Source organism: Heloderma suspectum, chromosome 11, assembly GCF_057233095.1.
Source record: "Heloderma suspectum isolate Gila_16-S chromosome 11, 16-S_ref, whole genome shotgun sequence".
NCBI lineage: Eukaryota > Metazoa > Chordata > Lepidosauria > Squamata > Helodermatidae > Heloderma > Heloderma suspectum.
Genome location: NC_139468.1, coordinates 41,190,818 through 41,212,932, shown reverse-complemented (window position 1 = coordinate 41,212,932; position 22,115 = coordinate 41,190,818). Strand labels below are relative to the sequence as shown.

The window sequence follows — 22,115 nt, the reverse complement described above, 5'->3', positions numbered from 1 at the left end:
TACAAAACGTATCAGCAGAAGCATTTGTAATTCATTTTATTTGTCAAAACCATCATCAATTGCCTCCATTGAAGTATGTGTCGCTTCTACTTATAACCAGACCAGAATCAAGGCACCTGTAAGCTTTTCAAATGTGGTAATTTCAATTGGGCTTCTGCAACAACACAAAGGCAATACAATCCAACACAGGATATGTCTTCAGGGAAGTCCTCCACCCCAATACCAGAAAATATCCCAAAATAAATTTCCACATCTAAATTCTGTTCTAATAAAGCTGATAAAGTTTGTTATGCCATGAGTTTTAACAGGTAATGGTCAGCACTGAACACATGAAATGGACCAAGTGGTTCTTAGCTATGAGCAGAGGTACATCTTACATGTGACAAGGATGCCATTGAAAAGAGCACCCCAGGCATCACGTTCTCCACCTCCCTCTGTAACATTACTTCCCCATCCCACCAGCCAAAGATGTGGAAAGGCGCCATGGTTCAGCATGTAAGTCAGCCTTCCCCAACCTGGTGCCCTCCAAATGTATGCTGGTTGGGGGATTATGGGAGTTGTAGTCCAACACATCTGGAGGACCCCAGGGTGGGGGAGGCTGTGGTGAACGGAACTGAACAGAAATACATCATTTTAAAAACACACTGTGGTTTTAAAATGCTCTTTATAAACAAAACTTATACTGCCTTTTAATATAACTAAAACATGTATTTTGTATATGGAAAACAGTTCTTTCTTGAAGAAAACGTTATCATTCCCTCAGAGCTTTTCTTATGAAGTTTTATTTTAACTCCTAGTAGAATATTTTTCACATGCTACTGCAGAATATTAAGTGTGAACGTTTATATTATGGGACTTAAACTTTTGCACTATGCAGGAGATAAAGACTTTCCTGTCAAGTCAACCACCGCTTTGCTATGGTAATCCTTAATACATTAAAATTAATAAGGGTTTATGTAGGTGGCTTCTTCTGGAAAATGGCTGGGGGAGTGAGTCCATAGCATACGGTTCCCACTGGGATGCATGTGCAGATTCTTATTTTTATTTTACAGTGGGGAGAGGCAAGACAAAACAAGAGCATCAAGGGAGTTGTAAACATAAACAATGCATTAACCTTCCAGGCCAGTGAAAGCTGAAGAAGTATAACTGGGTATGGTGTGGTGAACACATCTCTTACTTTCAGGTTGTATGAATAACCACAGAGTAAAGGCCCAGTTTTGAAAGAGGCATTGCCATGCCCCATCACCATGTATACACGTGATCCCTGTTAGTGGCCATCACAATAATCTGTGGCCCTGAGTTCCACAGGATGATTATGCCTTATATGGTTACTAGCTGCAGATTGCCCTATATCCTCCATGTATGCATCTAACCTTTGCATAGCCGTTTATACCTGTACTCATCACGGCATGTAGTAGCAAGGAACTACATAAGTGTGATTCTACATTCTGTAAAGAACCTGGGGTGGGAGGCTTCTCTTAAGCCTACTGCCTAACAAGATATGCAACAAGAAGAGGATATTGTCTGGTCAATGGAACCACACAGGGCTGTTCTGCTCTCCCCACCCCATGCTACCCCACCTGAAGCTATAGTTGCATCACTCCAGAAACAGCATTTTCAGATTACTGTAGCTATTTTGCACATCCACCTGGGATTTAAACAATGACGACATACAAGATATATTAAAATAGGGGTAGTTTTTCAAGTTCTAAGGTAGTTATGAAGGCAGCTCCTAGAAACATTAAATACAATCAGCACTTCATAGAGGAGAAATAAAGGCCAGTCACCTTATGACACATTCATGGGGAAGTGGAAAAATGTTGCTGCCTTTTCTTTCCCAAAAGTTGGAGCAAGAAAAAAAAGGGGGGGCACTTACTTGTAGACAGTTCCTCCATTGCCATGACCGAGGATGTCTCGATACCGTATGTCTTGTTCATTCATCTCCACAAGGAAGGAAGAAAAACAAAAGAGATGTCATGCCGTGGATGGAAGTGTCAAGGAAAAGCAACTCTAGGCCATAAACAACCAGCCGTCTGGGTCATTTCAAGTTCAGCTGCAAGAACGAGGAGATCAATACAACATTTGCTGTCCAATTTATAAAAGACAATACCAAGGGACAAAGTGATGGAAAGTTTAATGACAATTTGTTTGCCTGGGTCATTTCATTAAAGTTTGATAAAAGGTGTCAAAATGGAATGATAACATAGCTCAAGAGGAGCAGATCACAGATATGGAGAGGAGAAAAAGGGTCTTGAGTACAGAGTATAACCAAGGCCTAGGTTGGGAGGGGGCTAGCGAGCTCCTTGGCCAATACTTTGACTTTAAATGAGGCCAGGAATGTACTGCTGCAGCCCACACACTTGTTCTAGAGCTGGGGAAGTCACCAAGAGCAAGATGCAAAGGCTGTTGCAAGGCTGGTATGCTTAAGAAGGCTGACCTGAGATCACAAATGAAGCAGTTTCCAAAGCAGAGAGAGTGTGAGCCAGTCTTTTTGCAGTTAAGTGACTGAGAGTCAGCAGGTTCAAGTGCTGTCACCACACAGCAAATTCGCTCCTCCTGCCTTAACCACATCTATGGCTATAGCAGTTAAGATATCAACCCTGTTACACCTGTCAAACCTTAGGGTTTGAGGTCAAAACTAGCACCTTGAATTGTGTTCAGAAGACAGATGGAGGGCCGATACTGGCACTTGGCAAAATGAAAGCATATTGATGTCATGAGAGATAAAATCCTGACACACTAGTTTTGTTAGGAAAAAAAATTCAGCACACTTTCAGCTGTAGAAAGCGGATTTTAGTAACAAATCACATGCTAGGGTAAATTTAAAAAAATAATCTACTTGAAGACCACAAAAGCCATGCTTAAAATGCTCTCTGTTATACTACAACGCAATGATTATTTATCCAGGGAAATATTTTCCTTCTATAAATGTTCAGGTCTAAAGCTTGGGCAATCTGTGATCATTAGAAGCCCAAAGGCACAAAAGTGGACTTCATATAAATTGCCTGTTTAGTTTGTTGCAGTAAACTTAATATATTGAAATTAATTAATACACAATGGACAGCCATGAATCAAAATTAAGGCTTATGTTATGGGATTTTTTCTGAATGATTTCCCCCCTTTTAACAAAGACAGGCCAAGAAGCAGCAAACATTTTGAGAAATCCTGCCTTTCCTGAGCTAAAGGTAGGCCTACAAAAGCCTTAGGAGAAAATGCTACCTAGACTAGGAATTTAGAAGACATCTGAATGTCTTCTTGCCCCACGGCTAGAACCATGGCATGGGCACAATTCACACCAACGTCTCTTGAACAAGTCATGAAAACCACATGAGCAATTGCCAATCACTTCAATGAGGCTTGTATTGGAAAAGTTCCCCCAATGAATTCTGATGTAGGTCACTTACTTTAATCTACCTTTGTTCAGAGCCATCAGAAGGGAAACACTTCAGATTTGCATCGCTGCAAATACATTCACATCCACAATGAGAAGCAAATCCTTTTGGGAACAGCAGTTTTGAGGCTTAATTATGTGAGCTTTGATTCAGGAAGGACCAGTAAAGGTTTCACAAGCACAATTGTATTGGGGATTCTGCAAGAATGTTTTCTCACCCCGTTCATTTAACTTGCCTTTGGTCAAGTGGTGTGGAGTGAATGGTCCCCACCTAGATCACCTATTTTAAAATGACTTTATTGTTTTCCTCAACCACTCCTTAGACTAGAGCATATATTCTTCATTGTGTATCCTTCTAAACTTTCTTATGCATGGAACTGATGATGGAAGAAACAGAAGTACCTATGCACCAGAAAACATGTACAGCTACAATTCTCAAAGTGGGGCGAGGGCTGGACTGAGACATTTTGTGCCTAGGCAAAATATTCCAAATGGCATTCCCTTGCCCCACCTCCACACCAACTAACATGGAGCATAATCCACCAGGAAATTCTCCACTGAAATGGAGCTGCACACATGTGTACAACTCTGCCGCCCCTAAAGAATGTAGAAAATCCCCTGAAAATCTCCTCCAGAAAACAAAGGCAGTTGCATCCAAACTGCTAGTCTAGAATGTCCCAGATTATTCCCTGCCATCCTCTCCAGGTGGCTCTGTAAAACTGCATGTGCATATATCCTTGCTGACTGATCAAACTGGGGTTGTCAATTGAATGAATCTGTTTAATCACAGGATTTTTTCTGCCAAGGAGTCCCCAATTCAAAGATTCTCCAAATCAGTCCAACATATCCCTTGATGAGATAGGAGACCTAACGCAGCCCATCTTTGCTTTGGCGTTCACAATAAGTCTGGAGTCTCAAATACCTCAAGAATGGTGCTGAAGCTCTACTTTACCCAATTTCTCAACTCAGAGATATATGTCAAAGGTACTTAGCAATTTGTCTCTTGTATTTGGGAAACAGGAGGCCTCGATCAAATCACAACTACAACTTCATAGCAAGTGCTGGAATATTAACTTTTGTGAAGCAAACTTGATTGGCTGCTGATATTAACAGAATTAATGGCAAGTGAGAGAGTATCCAATTACGGATCAACAAACAAAACACTCTGTTTATATCTACTGTCTTGGAGCGAATCAGCATACATCTCTTATAAATCATTACAAGCAAAAATGCTCAATTAATCCTTATTTGATACATAAAGCTCTAGCAGAAGTCTGGCCCTATAAGCTATACCTCCTCTCTACCAATCGAAGCCCTAATGGCTTCAGAAAGCAGTCTCACTCTATGAGCAGACAATTGAAGAGATTTAGTAAATCCCACTTTATAGAGCAGAGACTAATCGGAAAACACAAGCCAGTCAAATGTTTCTTATGAACTGTTGACACAACATCAATGCGGAATCAATTGGCAGCATTTTCTCTGAGTGACAGAAAAGAAATAAATATTTATATCACATAACCTATATCAATGAACCTAGGCAGAAAGCTATTTCTAACCTGTCAATATTTGATTATGTTGAAGAATCGTGTCCCCTTTTTTTAATGATTAATATGAATTCCTTATTAAACCTAAGTGGAGGCTATCAGGGAAAAATGTCTTTATTAATGCTTTCAAGCAGAAGGTGCAAAACAGCACAAAATAAAAAATATCCCTTGTACTAGTGTGTGGCTGAAACCACCTAAATTATTTTTGTAAACCCTAAAAGTTGCAACCAAAGAAACCACTGCCTTACATATGTTATACCTTTGTATTAAACACAGCCCATAATAGTAAGAAGACCACCATGATCTCTTAGGAAACCTAACAGTTTAGGGCCTAACCACACCCACACCCCTGTTAAGTATGTTCAGCTCTCACTGACATCAAGAGAACTTAGCAGGATAGACTTGGCATGGATTATACCCATGACGCCCCCTGCCCTGCCCCGACCCCCACAGAGAGCTCTGTGTATGTTCCCTTGTGCAACAAGGCTTTCTCATGTGCCTCAATTGGGGTGGGGGTGGGGATATCTACACCCACATCCTTCTGCCCACAAAGAGCTCACTGCTCTGCTGAAGTGATTGGTGAAAACATGTGATTGGAAGAACTTCAAATGCACGCTGGAACTCCTTAAAGAACAGCTGATCAACATACCCAAAGTAAATTAAGGGAAAGTTATTCATCCAATCAAACAGCCATTTGTTCAATTATTTTTAAAGCAGAGCATTCAGCAACACCAAAGGAGCATGGCTAATGCACAGCAGAGTTTGAACATTAAAAGCAAGCCTCCACACTCTACCATCCCCCAATGTATTCCTGAGAACTCTACATGTGTGATGCGCTTCCCAAAGTAACCTACAAAGATCATCTTCTTTCCCTATCAGGCATTAAAAATCCTCTTAATTTCATTAAAACACGTGTGTTCTCAGGCAAGGATTTTAAATTTTGTTTTCCTAATTTCACCTTTTTCATCTCCTCTGCCCCATAATTCCTAAATGTTTATTACAGGAAAACATTTGTGAAAGATTAAATAAAATACTGGGGATGGGTTAAAAACAATAGGCATGTATTTTATTTTTATAACAGAGGGCTGGATGTGCTTGATCTCATCTGATCTCAGAAGCTAAGCAGGGTCAGCCCTTGTTAGTACTTGGATGGGAGACCGCCTGGGAATCAGGCTTCCTGCATTGAGCAGGGGGTTGGATTCAATGGTCTTGTAGGCCCCTTCCAACCCTATGATTCTATAAAGCTTAAAAGAAACTCCATACCTAACTTTAAAGAAAGAGTAATAATCTATGCTTCAAAAAGAAGAACGGGAATCCATATTCCTAAGTTTTATTTAAACAATTCTGATCACAAATAAGCAAAGCTGAAGTGCAAGTGACACTAGTGGGACCATTCCCATCTATTAAGAGCACAATGTTACAGGTGATCCGCTGAAGGACAAGCGTGAAGACCAGCTTTTATCTTCTTGACACGCTCAACTACAACTACTTGATTCATGAAATGCCAATGAGGCTTGGAGAGGTCACTGTGTGAAGGCACTGAATACGCATCTGAGATAATTAAGATTTCAGCCTTCGAAACATGGAAGGGAAGTGAACAGCAGTTAAGAAAATCAATAAGAGTCTTTTATTTGCAGTGACACAGATGTCTCAGTCAATAGTGTCTAATAGGCAAGCTTGATCGCAGTGGACAGGTGCCTGCCTCCAAGGCTATCAAAGGGCTTTCACCATGACAAACATTAAAACTTATTTATGTTGCTATTGAAGAATCCTGCTGCCTTGCAGGTACTTTCATTTAGTGGTGTATATTTAAAGTCATTATGCTACTTTGGGCCTTCCCTGCCTGTTTGAATCAAAACTGGCCAGAAAGGACGTGCCCTGAGGTGTCCATTTGCCCATCAATTGTGAGGCTATTGCATTCAATTGCAGATGCCAGAGGAAGTAAGTCAAGTAAGCCATCTACGATTTTCCTCTTTTACAGAGCAAACCGATAACATGGGGCTCCGAAGAAAATGACAACACATACCTTCTACTACCACCTTCATTATTCTTTACTTCGCAGCATGTGCATTTAAGCCTACATGCAAAGATCTAACAAGCCAGAAATCCTATTTTGCTATTCAAAATTGATTATGTTTTCTTCCCTAAATTGAGGCAGCAGAACAACGAGTGCGAATAGCATTTCAATCTATTTGGAGCTAAATCTGATTAGTGCGTTTTGAGAAAGGAGAAGCAAATTGGTGTGCCAATCCAAATCAATCAAGAAAGAGGCTCCTCCACAAGACAAGCTCTTTCACAGCCTCTCCTCTACTTTATTAAAAGAACACATTACTAATAAGCGAGCAGTAAGCATCTCTGAGGCTATCCTAGAACACGAGGCATTTCTGTATTCATGCGGAAGCTCATCTTGCCTATACCCAGCCCCAATCCAATGCACCTACCTGGCCATTAGCTAGTATCTTCTTCAGTTCTGCAGAAGACTTCTTCAAACTGCAGAATTGGGAAGACAAAAAAGGGGAAATTATATTTAGTGACTGCACAACTGCACCTTATTGCATGGAACCTAACCTCGTACCCAACTAAAAGAATACGCCCTTGCTTATTATTGCACCTGCCTATGATCACAGTGGTGTGAACCCAGCACCTAAATTAGCAACTAGAATTATGCAAAGGATGCCTCCACAGATTTATCTCATTTCATTTATTCTCCTCTCAAGATTCAGATCCTCCCCCCTACAAATGTGAACTTCCTTGGAGAAAGATGGGGTCACAAAGAGAAAATGGAGATGGTGGTGGAGAGAAGAGCAATGAGAAAGCCAGAGTGATTCAGCAGACAGGAAGTTACTAGTTGGGAGGCCCTAATTTAAGATTCTATCCAAGGAGTCTCTGGATCATCTCTGTCTCAGTTCTGTATCTGTAAAATGGGAATTGTTGCAATGTACCATTCATGGCTACTGAGAGGATAAACATGCCAAATCAGTTTAAGCACTAATGCTTTAAATACAGTTTTAATAGGATATTCCTAAATTACTGATATCCAGTTGAAGCTTTAGGATGGGTGGGCTACAGGCACAATTCAGTAGAAAGTTGGCTGTGCATGAACAAAGAGTTGCTTTTTCACAGGCCCCATTCATCTTCGTAGGGCTTGTGCAAGAAAACTTCCTGCTGGATTGTGCCCCCCAAAGTTAAATACCCATCAAGCTACCCACACAAAACTACCACAGAGAAACAGAATGGAGAAGCAAGTCACTCCTGAAACATAAAAAAATTAAAAGGAAAAGATATATTTTTGACAGGCACAAGTGTCTTGATCATCGATCATGACTGAAAATAAAACACATGTATGTGGTGCCTTTGTTCTTTAATAAGCCTCTTGTCTGCTGGACTACTTTAAAGAAAGTGTACTTTGCCAAATGAAATGTATGCTGATCTTGTCATCTCTTGCAACCAACTGTTTTGTGAACATGAAACAGAGGAAGACTGTCAATGACTTCAAAACAGTCATTCCTAATGCAGATGGGTTTTGGAAAATGAAAGCCAATTAACTGCCCCATTAGATGTCAGCTTCTACTCAATGCATTGTTCATAGGGCACTTTCAGAACCGGCTCAAAGTATGTGGAGACAGAAAACAAACAACCACAGAACTGGGAATGGAGGGACAGCTTTGCAAAGTTTGACTATTAAGCATCAAATGTTTAATAATAGACGTTACACTCCTAATACTTTGCTAAGGATCCTTCTCTTCCTGATAACCAGTAGTTTTATTTTCAACCCCAAGTTAATCAATTTAAGCTCTGGACAAACACAACACAGAATGATTTCTCCTGGGCTAGCTAGACAAAACACATCATCTTCCAATACTTGGATGGCAATTGTAATTGTATGAAAACCCTTCTTGATTCCCTAAAACAACATAGCTTTTGCTATGCTGACAAAGACATTTCCTTGCACTTCTTAAATGTAACTGGTAATAGAAAAACTATCCTTGTATCTCACACCTTTTCTTCTATCTCCTTCTGTGTCTCTTTGTCTTCACCCCCCATATTCAGCAGGTTCCTAGCCTCAGTCCTTGACAACTTACTTGAATTCATCTCCAGTGTTTCTTCCTGTGACCTCCCAAGACTTCAATCATTGTCACAGCTTTGTAATCACCTTTATACTAAAGGAGAGGAGGGCAACCTTTTTTCTGTGGAGGGCTGCATTTCCTTGCAGGTAATCTGTTGTGGGGGGGAGCACATGTTGACAGTGGGTATGGCTGAACCTAGCCGTGGGTAGGGCCAGAGCCAAAAGTGGGTGGGTCACCCCTATTCTCTCACTTTCTGCTACCCCCTTTTCTTTCCCTTCCCACCCAGCAGTCTGCCATGGAAAGGACAAATTGCTCTTGCCAGAGGTCTAAGTGATTTACATGCAGAGGGCTTGTGAAATGAGGCTGAAACTGGGCCAAGTTGCCCACCGCTGCACTAAAGAAAGTCTGTTTTGTCCTTCATCCCTTTGAACTTCTGCCCAATTTTGTGTCTTGCAGAACTGTCAGCAAGACAGATGTCCTGAATTAGAAGACAGAACTCATAAACCTTCTAGCTACCCCTCCATTTTCCTGATGAAGCTCCAACTTACAGGCATCCAATATTACAGGCTTGCAAACGTGAAGTAATCTTTGACTCCTCCCTTTCCTTCAACCTGCCCCAGCCAAGCTGTCCACAAATCCTGAAACAATTTCCATTCCCCCATTTCCAAGATCCACTCCTTCTTCCGGTTATTAAAATCCCCTGGCCATGGATCTTGCTCCTGTCTTCAGCTGATTCAGGTGACCTCTTATCTTTTTCTCCTCCTCATTTCCCTCCTCTCCTTAGATCTCCAGTGACTGACAAGTGACAAGAACAAGGACTGCCACTTAAATGCAATGAGATCAGATCACAGCAGAGCACTATTGTCTGCTTCACATATTCCAGAAAAAGAAAGGAACAGTCTTATCATAATGTATACATGCAGTTTTACAATCTTTATCCTGTTTAACTTGCAACCCTTCACCAGTGATGTCAGTAATATTCCCATTTTACAGAATCTAACCCGAGGTTTAAAAATGGTGACTCGCTCAGAACAACCCAGTGAATCCATAGCTAGGCAAGGACTTGAAACCTGGTCTTTGAGATCTTTGTCCACAATGCCTCAAACTGCCTGCCTGATACCTCACATTTATGCAGAGACAACTTCTATTCAGCACTTAAGAAGCAACTCTTTTACCAGTAAAGCAAAATAACTATAAGCTCAGAAGGTCTGTGGTGTACGCTACAGTGTATGTAAAGTTTTGGACTGGGGCAACTGTGCAAAGAAATCCTGATAGAATTAGGTTGTCCAAAGGTGCTCATTGTATAATAGGCTCAAAGACTAACATTGCTTTCGACAAGTCACAAAGATCTTGCTGTAAACTGGTCAACTGAATCCGCCTGAAGTTATCCAGCATTTCCTCATTTGCTTCTGTTAATTACTATGCAGAAATCACTTCTGGAGTTCTGCTTTAATAAAATGCATGCACACTCTTCTCCACGATTCTTACCTATTGCTTGGAAGGGAGTCTGGGACGGCTGCACTGCTATTGTTAGCAGAACCTGCTCGTGTATTTACCTGCAGGCAGGAAAGGAATCTTTATCAGTTGTTTCTATTCTGAGGACGTGGTTCTAATTAACCTGTAATTTGCCATGAATTTCCTATTTCGCTGGGAAGGTTAATTAGCTAGTTGCCCATGGTAGAAATCCAGCCTCTATGTAGGTTACCACATTGTGTTATTGAGGAATCATGCTCTTTTATTCACTCTGCATTTGAAATGCTTGGTTAAATAATACAATCAAGAACAGGCACACAATAAGGCTTTCATTCAGTTCCTATTAAATACATCTCTCTCCTCCCCTCCCCACAACCTTTAAGCGCTAATATATCAATTACATTTGTCTAATGTCACCAGAAAGGCTGAGACATACCCTGTGCATTGTGTGGAATTCAGAATTCAAAATACACATAGCATTACAGAGACATGTATCAATAAAATGAACGTTAAAACATAAATATTATACAATGTTGGGGCTGTTCTTACAGAGGTATTGATTAATTACATCAAAATAATGTGATCTTCTTTCTTTATTATGGATTGTTGGCACAGTTCAGTAGTACACCTCCTGCACAACTTTCAGATTTGAATGGGGCACACAGGAGGAGCAGCAGGGTAGCTAGCACCTTTTAGGTTTTATATGCTTATTTAAGAACTGTATTAAGAAAAGCAAGAAAGGAATCAATTTCATTCAGTAATAAATCAGCACAAGATATTCAGATAGCACAGTCAACACCCCACAGAACGAATCTTTTCTCTGCACCATTTTTTTTTAAAATCTGCTTGTCAAGGCCCAGAAAGTGCAGTTTTATTTGACATTTCAATAAGTGGAACACAGCATTGCAAATCCATCTAAGTTTACTGAAACAATTATTGAAATTCCTACCTTCAGGCCATGTATGTTCCGTTTCCCAGGAGGTTTGCAGGCTGAAACAGTAATTGACTAAATTGTAGAACACATCAGGGCCATTTACAAATTTGCTCAAAATGAAGTCTTTTTTTTTTTTTTAATGAGGGCAATACAAAAATTAGTGAAGAGAAATGATTGTGAAGTGGCTCCCAAAACCCAAAGCAGGAATGATAAAGCAGAGTTTCTAGACCTGCAGAAGTGCACTTAAAAAAACAACCTAGTAAGAGGTTTTTGAAACCAACTGATATAAATTCTAAGTTATCAAAATCAAGGTAAATTGTGAGCAACATTCTGTTCCAACTTCCAATAACTCCTCTGTGTTTTCCATTCTTCTTTTTCACACAGCTTAGCTCAACATTTTTCAGGAGATACTATATTTGTGAGAAATGACCAAACAAAATTGAGGGAATGAGGGATGGCATTGGCATATTTCCATACCAGACACCCCAAAGATCAATGGTTTGCATTCTATGCTATCAGCACATTTTATTCTATATTTTCACGTGGAAAATTAGAAGCTGGGGACAAAACTCAAGCATCTCAGGGCATTGAGGACCAGGTACATTATAAATGGAGGTGATCTCCTTGGTTATTTACACAAAACGTCTGACAGGCTGTTGTTATTAAATATAGGTTTAAAGATGAACTACTGCAGAACAAGAAAAAATTACTTCCTTAAAACCTCTCAAATTCCACACTGCCTTCATCTCCCCCACTCTATGCAGTACATGTGCTTTTGCCAAATGTTAAAGCTGCAAAGGCTTCGAGCTAGATGTTACGGACAGTTCCCATTTTAAAACTACAGTGCCCTACAAATTGTATGTTAAAGGGCCTGTCAATTTTGATTGATTGTCTGGGAAAGGATGAATTTGGTTCCTCCCCCCCCCCCTTCTTTCCCCCTTCCTCAGAAATACATGCATTTCACTCCTGGTTTTGACAGCAGGAAACAAAGCGATTTATTAGTCAAAGGGACACAGATGATAGTTATTAAACACAGCAGTTAGAGTAGGCTCATGCAATTTAAACTACATTAAACATTACTATTATATTCTTAAATAAGGAATACTGGGTTGCTAGTTTGAAGGCAGAAGATGAGGCTATGTGGAAAATTTGAAAAGTATCCAGTGAAACTGACATCGGCCATTCAGAGAAGTGCAAAATGGAGCAATTCTAAAAGCCAACAACCATCACAGTATCTTTAACTCTGGAGATACCGGCGCAGTTCTCACTTAATGGCAATCCATGGGTTGTTGGGGCCACACGGGAGCGAGCAAGTGTGCTGTCTTGAGACTACTCGCTACTTCCGCTTTGTTTCCGGATTACAAAACAGCCCAGGAACAAACCATGGGTTAAAACTCGGGGCTGTTTCTCCTTCAAGAACCTAGAGTGTCGGCTTCAGACTCTGCAGCAAATAACTCAAGAGTGGCGCTGGAAACAAAGTGGGAAGTGGTCACGAGGCAGCACGCTCGCTCCCGCACAGCCCTAGCAACCCAAGTTGGGTTATTGTAAGGAAATGTGAACTTGCTTTTTGGTGTTTAAATCATTTTAATCCTTTGACTTTATTCTGCACTCAATGGATTTTCCCCATTAAATAAAAGCAAAATGGCTTGAAACAAATTTATCCAAACGACTACCTGCACCTGTACAATCCTACCCATACTTTTATATCTCAGGGACTTGGATGCCTGCTGTTAAGAGCAGTCAGGTTAGCAAGCAGAAGGCATACGGCCTTCTTGGCAGTGGTTCCAAAACTGTGGCACTCCCTTCCTATTGATTTGCCCATTATGCACAGGTATACAGCTGGGAGTTGAATATCTTCCTCTTCATAGAATTATAGAATAGGTTGGAAGTGGCCTACAAAACCATCGAGTCCAACCCCCTGCTCAACACAGGAATCCAAGTCAAAGCACCCTTGACAGATGGCTGTCCAGTTTCATCTTGAATGCCTCCAGTGTGGGAGAGCCCATCACCTCCCTAGGTCATTGGTTCCACTGTCGTATTGCTCTAACAGTCAGAAAGTTTTTCCTGATGTCCAGCCGAAATCTGGCTTCCTGTCACTTGAGCCCATTATTCCATGTCCTGCACTCTGGGGTGATCGAGAAGAACTCCTGGCTTCTTCTCTGTGACCACCTTTCAAATAGTTGAAGAGCGCTATCCTATCTCCCCTCAGTCTTCTCTTCTCAAGGCTAAACAGGCCCAGTTCTTTCAGTCTCTCCTCATAGGGCTTTGTTGCCAGTCCCCTGATCATCTTTGTTGCCTTCCCCTGAACCTTTTCCAGTTTGTCTGCGTCCTTCTTAAAGTGTGGTGCAAAGAACTGGACATGGTACTCAAGATGGGGCCTAACCAGTGCCGAGTAGAGGGGAACTAGTACTTCACGTGATTTGGAAGTTATACTTCTGTTAATGCAGCCCAAAACAGCATTTGCTTTTTTTGCAGCCACATCACATTGTTGGTTCATATTCAGCTTGTGATCTACAACAATTCCAACAATTTAAATATAGCATTTAATCAGCTATTGTACTTAGTGTACATATCTGAGAGCAGCTTTTCAATATATCCTGTAGTTTGCCAACGTGGCAATTTTTATCTTGGTTTCTTGCCTTTCCACTTGATTTGTACACCACTTTCTGAGGGTATAGCCCTAAAAGATTAAAAAATGCTTTAACTAAATAAGTAATCAGCTTGACTTAATGGGTTACATGCCCTAACCAATCTCCTGCATGCCTTTAAACCATTTCTCTCCCACAACCAGATTTCAACCACTCGCTATGGAAGGTGCTTTCCAAAAAAGGCAGACAAGTTGTGGGCCAAGTCTGCACTTCAGACATTATCTTTTTATACCTGCATTTGGGGAGCACTGAAAAGAGCTTGGAAATTGATGTGGTGAGAGATGAACCATCTTCCCATTGGTGGGATCCACAGGCATTTCATGCTTCCCTGGCCTGGAACGAAAAGGAGCTTCTATATCCCTCTAAACCAGAGGTGGGCAATCCCTCAGCCTTGTTGTATGCAGCCTCAGCGCACAACCCAGCATCCCCCATTCCTTTCCTTAATCCCTGCAGAGGTAGCAGTTAGAGTCAAGAGAGGCAATGGAAAGAGAGGCAAGCACATGCACAAGCTCAGGACTCAACCATGGAGTGTGGCAGCTACATCATCCTGTGGAGAAATGTTCTACCCACTGGTAAGATCTCTAAGCTCACACGTGTGCATCCTTCAGCTCACTTCCCATTTCCTCTCCGGACCACAACTGCTGTCTCCTTGGGGATTAAGGAAAAGAAGAGGAGATACCAGGGGAAGAACAGAGGGAAGGAAGAGCAACGGGGGGAGCAGGGCAGTGTGTGTATGTGAGAGACAGAGGGAGGGACAGAATGGATGGATGGATGCTAGGAGGGCAGTGTGTATGCATATGAGAGAAAGAGAAAATGAATAGATAGGGTGTGGGGTTTAGTATGTGTGTGTGTAGGGGGAGTAATGAATGGAGAAATGGATGATAAAGTTGAGAAAAAGGAAGTAAGGGGAGAAAGAAGTGAGGCTACCAACCGCTTTACCCTGAAGGAATGTGGCCCTCAACTTCAGAAAGGTTGCCCATCTCTGCTCTAACCACACATCTTCTCCCACATAAATGATCTCTAAACTGCCAGTGCCATCAGCCTCCTTTTGAGACCTTATTAGCATGTGTTAGAGAATCCTGTTGGTTAATTGCCCAGTTCAAACTTCAGAGAGTTTTAAGTAATGAAGAGTCTACAGTGTTTTAATTGGGAAGCAAGTGTTATGATTATTTGTATAGTATCACTTAACTGAGGAAGAGTTTAATTTTTAATTATTTCAATTAATTTATTGCAAGGAGATTTACTTGGATAATTTAAAACCAACTCTCTTTCAGCAATTAACTACACTTTCAAAGATGGGAAAGGGGGAATGCTTGAGTGAATGGCAAAAATTACATAACATGCCCATGTGTGTGTGTTGAAAAAAAGACCCCTTATCCCAGGGTCTTGTAAATATTCCCATTTTTGCAGCACAAGGTAGGCAGTATATATGTAAGCTAATGGCTAGTGGGCTATGTTTGGTGGTTGCAAGTTGCGCAGGCCTGGCTTAATTTATTAATCTGCATCGGATCTGTATACACACACACACTTTTCTTAAATGCACACAAGTTGCACAATGCAAACTCAGTCTTGTTAGCCTGAGTTGCTCTGGAATCTGGCTTGTTATCTGAAATAACTGCAGCTTTTCCAGAACAATGGATTCCCCAACCCAAAACTAAAACATAAACATGACATTGCGTGCCTCTGAACCTCCAGAAAATGTAACTGCTAATGGAGCCACTTACAGATGTCATTGCTGGTGATTAGAAATTATTTAAACATTACCTCTTGGGTAGATCTGCAGAGGCACTATTAACTGTCCATTTACTTGTTGCTCCATTACTGTGGTGTAATACTGCAAAAAAGATGAGAGAGAGAGAGATCACTTAGTACCATACAAAGACTGACAACACTGCTGCTGTGCCTTGCTGAATTCCCAAATTCCAGAGTAGCCATGTTAGTTGCAGTAAAGTTGGCAAAGACACTGAGCAATACTCTTTCAATTGCTACAAGACATTGGCCTAGTTCACACGTAAGGATAAGCCATGCTGTGGTTTGTTGAAATCTGGCTCATCGTTGTGTCTGAATTCAGCCCCACAAACAAACCATGGAGTGTTAACCACCTACAAACCACAAATAGAAGCCATGGTTTGTTGTAGGCTTACAAAGCCTGGTTTGTTAAAATCATATCTTATCATGATGTTGGAACCCAGACCTGTGCCTTATTCATTGCTTGTTTGTGCTGCTGTCTCCCCTGAAACAGAGGGGTCCACCACAAGCAGCCTAAAAATGAAACCACTCAGAATGCAGGCAAAAGGGGTGGGAGAGAAACAAACTAGAAACAGAGAAACAAGACACAGTTTGTTGCTGTGTCTGCAAGACAATTCTTGCAGACACAGTCTTGCTTGTCTGCAAGAGAATTCATGGCTAAAATAACAAACCATAATTAACATAAACCATGGCTTAGCATTATGTGCCCTCTTTGATGAATTCAAAGCATTAAAAAAAAAGACTGAATTTTTGTCTACTATTAACTACGGAAGAACAGCCACAAAGGGGCAAACAGTATACTCTGGTGGCCTTTGTAAGTGGATCCCCCTCCACCCACCAACCCAGAGATTTGTAGTCACATCCGCCCCACTGGAGAGAGTAGCAGGCAAAGTGTACAAAAAGGTGTAATGTGGGCAGAGAGTGGTTATGCCAATTCAAACCCACTTCAATCTATGGCTACGCCCATTTTAAAAAAATCAAAGTTACACCAGGGCAAGTGTTCCAAATTCAATGGGAGGGGGAAAGGGTGGCCAAAATTGCCCTCCTGCCATTTCCACCCTAGAATCACAAAGCTCCAAATGCAATGCAGTTTGTGACCCGCACACACACCAGTATATAAACTCCACATGATCAGACCATAACTCAGCTAATGGTGGTGACGGTAGCCTAAGGGAAACTGCACTTTGCCCAATATAGGGGAGCAGTGCAGGCAATAAGGGGCCAGGATCCCCATGGCAGAAAGAGAAAAGGGTTGATCCACTCCTTTTTGGCTCTGGCCTCACTCAGCAGTGATGTGTAGCCCTTTCAACAGATTACCAGCAAGGGAATGTGGCTGTCCACAGAAAAAAGGCTGCCCACCTCTGGTCTAGAAGGAATGTCTGGATGCATTAATTGTCAGCTAGTGTTATTTGTTGATTATTAACATTTATATACCGCCCTATTTGCTAAAACACCATCAAGGTGTTCTGATGCACACCACCCAGGTTTGCTTCTGTTTCTGCCCATGTACACCTCCAACAGTACCATGAGGAGGCAGGTCTGCACTGAAAGTGGGGACAGGCAGGTGTGTAGCTGGACAGATGTCGCTCTTCGTGTTGCTGGTCTATTGGTGAAATAGCTGTCAGGGGAAGGAGATGTGGCTGGCAATGCAAGGGGTCCTAACCCCCCCTGCCTTCCCACCACTTTTTGTGCAAGGGAGACATGGGGGGGGGGGTTCTAGGCATGGCAGATGGGATGGCTCCCCTCCTCCCACATCCTTGCAACCCTGCATGTGGCCCAAGGGACACATCATGGGCCTCCCGAGTTTTTCACACATCCACCCCTTGACTCATGGGTTTGTGGAGGAGGGAGAGTCTCACCCAGTACCTGCTAGCCAGTGTGTCTCTGAGCATCCATTGTTGCCTGTCCTGCTTCTTTCCTTGTCCAAGAGAGTGACATTCCTTATCTGTCTTGCCTGTCTGGTGTGGCCCTGGATGCTATTCTGAGTCATTTGCGCTCAGGGAAGTTTTCCAAAGCCTGATCCATTGGCCATACCCTCACCCAATGAAGGCCCATCAGAGGGCATACCTGCTCAACAGACAGGCAGACCCAAGAAATGGGAGCCGAACTGGTGAGCAGAGAAGGCCCTGCTGCACCAGCTTCTGGTGACAGATCATCAGACCATCCTTTGCACCCATGGCAGGGCAGCTGCTGGGAAGCACAAGGCAAAATGGTTAGGGAAGCCTCCAACAAGATCCCTTGGCATCATCGTCACAAGCTGAAAACCACATGGAAGTAGTGGAACAATCTCTATGGAGGCATTCATAAGAGAACCCAAGAGGACTTACATGCCAGGCTGAGCTTCAGGGCTGCTACTGGAGATGATTCTGGGCTAGATCATGTCGCCCGAGGTGATACATGGCACTGGAGTTGATTCCCTGAGTGGTCAGCGTTATTGATAGGCATGGAGGGGCTCTGATTATACGCCTCTATGGCCACCTAATGTGGCTTCCCTCTTCTCTGCTCAACCAATCCCTTCTACTGATGAGGGCATTCCCATCCTGTGCAAGGCCCTGCAGGAGTCTCCTGTCGAGGTGCTGAGATGGCGATCTCCTCGCTGTGATGGTGCTGATGGGGATTTGACTAGTGGGGAAGCATCTTCTCAGGATGTGTCACCTGCTGCCGCTTTGCTAGCAGGGGCTGCTGTCTAACAGTTGATGGAGCAGCCTGGACAGCCTGTGCCAGCAGATTCTGCCCCCTCCCAACTGACCGAGCAACTCCCAGCTCTACAGTACCTATGGTGCTGCTAACAATGGGGGATGCAGCTGGAATGGGGGGGGTGTCAGTGGCCAGGTGAGAGGGCAAGGCCACTTGTACCAGGAGATGTTCATGCTGCTGCTGCTGATCCTTTCAGAACAAGTAGCCTTGAAGTGAAAGGGGCTGATGACATCATGGAAGCACTCCTAGGCCTGCCTCCAGATAAGTGGCCCTGTATGTTGGGCTGGACTCCTCTGATCAGGCAGCTGCTCCTCTCCCTCCAACGAACTGCATAGGTGGTCGTCTCTCCTATCGTGAAGCTGTTGCCTAGAGAGTTGATCTTCAGGTGGGAGGAGATGGCCTTTACATGGCAGAGATGAATGACGGCCTCCTTGAAATGGATGTTGACGCCTCTAGCTGCGAAACAAAGACCAGCTCTGAGGCCCTTGGGGATCGGCAGCCTCTTGCCTAGGCAACTGGGACCCGGGACGTGGATCTCTCTCTCTCTCTCTCACACACACACACACACACACACACACACACACACACGGGCCCATAGGCAAGAGGGCCTGCCCCTGCCCACTCTGTTTCAGCTCTCTGGGGGCATTTCGAATGTGCTTGGCTTGAGGCCAGGTGCTTGCAGCAGGAAGTCACTGTGGCTTCTCAACTGGCCCTTACAAACATCCGGGTGGTCTGGCGGCTCTGATAGAGATGCAGCATGGCAGCCAATGCCATGCAAGGGTTACATAGATCTGTGGATGGGGGCTTTACGACCTTCCAGGGGTGCAGCAATCAGCTCCTGTGTGCCATTGACACAGTACGTAACAGAGGGGGTGGCCTCACCACTGAGCTGGAGCAGCTGGTCCCCCATCTCTGTGTAGGAGTTCATCTCTGAAATGTTGGGCACATTGGCACAAAACAAACAGCAACTTGTGATACTTTTGTTTTTTGGCCCCCATTTTTTAAATGATAATAACATACTTATTTATTTGATTTATATCCCAACCTCCCTCACAAGGAGCCCAGGGCAACTAACAACCCATATAAAACAGTACAGCATATAAACACCATTAAAATCATAACTCTTAAATTACAAACATAATGCAATACAATACAATCATTACTAAAACAGATAAAATGCTTGCCTATACCCCAAAAGCCTGTACAAATAAATACATCTTTAGCAGGCGCCTGAATGACAACAGTGTCAGTGAACTAAATCTCCCAATTGGCTAGGAGTCCTACATAAACATTAGTTGAACCATTTGTTTTCCTCAGAATGAAAAAAAATGCATGTCATTTGTGCACAAACATGAGGATGGCTTAAACCTGATGATGGCAAATGAGAATAGGTATCTGCAACTATGTATCAGTGAAACAAGCCTAAACTGAGCCTCCTTGTCAATATCAGAACTGACCTCAACAATCACAATACATATTTAACAAGACAATACAGCTAGAAACACAAATCTTAGTACACAGGAAATACTTAAATTAGTAAAATTTGGGCCCCATTTTTTGTAACAAGCTGTGTCCTGGCAGACCACCTCCTGCTTCAGCTTCAGGGTAGGGAGGAAATGCAGGTGGTACCCCCCACCTAACTCCCGCAGCAAGGTGGCCCAATGGAGGGGAAGGGCAGAAAGCTCACGGCTTTCTCTCCATCGTGAAGGTTGGTCTCAGCAAAGTGAGGCTGTGATGCTCTGTCTGGGCTCATCCTCGCCCAACCTCTGCTTCCCTGCGGTCAGGGCCGTGGTGGCAGGAGCACAAGGTGGCCTCTCTCATCAAGGTGGGATTCCTTCTTCACCCTATGCCAGCATGCATGCCTCTCCCCCTCACTTGCCCAGCTTGGCCCCTCTGCACCTCAGCACCCCTCCTCCTTGCACAGCAGTCCAATTGCTGGGAACTGTTATCAAGGGGATTTCATTTGGGGTGGGTGGTTTGTGCTGCTCCATGGTTTTCTGCCCAGGGCTGGCTTTGTATTACAAGGGGGAGTGGGGGTGTCCTTGTATTAAACACTTAATATTTTGAACAGCCAGACGTGCTGTGTGGCTCTGTAGTGTTGGCTGTGTGTTTGTGTGTAAATGTGTGTGGGGCTTTCATGAGGCTGCAGACTGGTTTTTTTCTGGGATGGGGTGGCCAAAACATAACCCAAGTTCTCCGCAGGATTCGAACCAGCAACTGCTACTGTGTTTGGTCACATTCCTAAGTGGAACACCACAGGGCCTGGCTTGCTGTCAGCCACATGGCTGGTGACACTGCTGGGAGTGTGTGTGTGTGTGTGTGTGTGTGGTGACTTGCAGCCCCTCAGTGTTTGCTAGTGTTGCAAGGCAGTCTGTGGGTGTGCTGTGGGTGGTAGCTCCTGGTTGTTTGCTGACGGCACAATTTCCATGGTCACAGCAGGTGTGGCTGTTTCTTCCCCAACATGCACTGTTTTCCTTTTGCTGGTGGGCGCCCCTCTGACGTGGAGCCAGCGTGGCTGGATGCAGCAGATCTTGCACCAGAGTAACTCCAGCTGATCTTGCTTGCCACTGGTCTGTGGGCTTACTCTGTTATTTATCATTTCTATAACATAGAACGAGCTTTACAATTATAATTTTGAATTGTCTTTACTACAAGCCTGCACAACAGGTCGGCAATATCCTAATTTACTGACAGGAGACCAACACAAGATGCAGTGATGGCCACTAGCTTTTAAGTAAGATTAGACAAATGCCTGGACTTCTCTACCAATAGTCACGATAGCCAAATGGAGCCTCCTCCAAGTACAAGATGCAGAGGACAAGTGGGGATGGCCATCACCTTTACACCTGCTGACCAGGCTCCAGAAGCATCTGGCCAGCCACTCTTAGGAACATCGGAAGCTGCCTTATACTGGTCCATCTAGCCCAGCACTGTCAACACTGACTGGCAGCAGTGGCTCTCCAGGGTTTCAGGCAGGAGTCTTTCCCAGCCCTACCTGGAGATGCCGGGGATCAAACTTTGGGTAACAGAATGCAGAACTCAGTGGACCTTTGGTCTGTTCCAGCAAGGCAGTTCTTAGTTCTAACGGAGGATAGGAAGCTGTGGCTTGACTAAGCTGAGCAAAGTTTGAACCACTATATATCTGCCCATGCCCTGGAGGAGCAGAGAAAAACAGTGGGAGCTTAAAAACCTGGTATCACAAACATGCTCCAAGGCCCCACACCAGCTTCAGAACCAGATTCTTACACAACTCCCACTCACTTCACTGGGGTGTACAACAGAGAGGTTCCCAGTAGATTTTGCTGTATATTTCTTTAAAAATAAAAAAAGGAATGTGGCCTTCTCCATTACTCAAACAGAGATGACAAGTAAATGAAATATCAATCATGTCAGCTGTCAACCTTTTGGGACAGCAATAACTGTTAACAAGTAGTCTGGAAAAATTGTCCAAAAATGATTTGTCCTCCACATATGAGCACTTGAGGTTGCCATGGAAAGTTAAGATGCCAGTGGCTATTTGGAACCCTGTTCAAGTATTCTTTTTAATGGAAAATTTGCCAGTTATTGATCCAAAACATGTACCCTTTGCTTCCAGATGGCTGCAAGCAACTT

At 43.2% G+C, this 22,115-nt stretch overlaps 1 protein-coding gene across 8 annotated transcripts in view; it reads right to left on the bottom strand.

The window, feature by feature from the left end:
• MAP2K5 (mitogen-activated protein kinase kinase 5) overlaps positions 1–22,115 on the bottom strand; it is a 162,298-nt gene that overhangs the window by 118,244 nt on the left and 21,939 nt on the right. For all 8 annotated transcript variants that reach the window (XM_084817527.1, XM_084817524.1, XM_084817525.1 and 5 more), the window contains 5 exons: positions 15,822–15,891; positions 11,425–11,465; positions 10,491–10,558; positions 7,377–7,425; positions 1,877–1,941 (listed from right to left, as the gene is read on the bottom strand). In XM_084817527.1, coding sequence (XP_084673653.1) covers positions 1,877–1,941; positions 7,377–7,425; positions 10,491–10,558; positions 11,425–11,465; positions 15,822–15,891 — 293 coding nt within the window. The remainder of the gene's footprint in view (positions 1–1,876; positions 1,942–7,376; positions 7,426–10,490; positions 10,559–11,424; positions 11,466–15,821; positions 15,892–22,115) is intronic.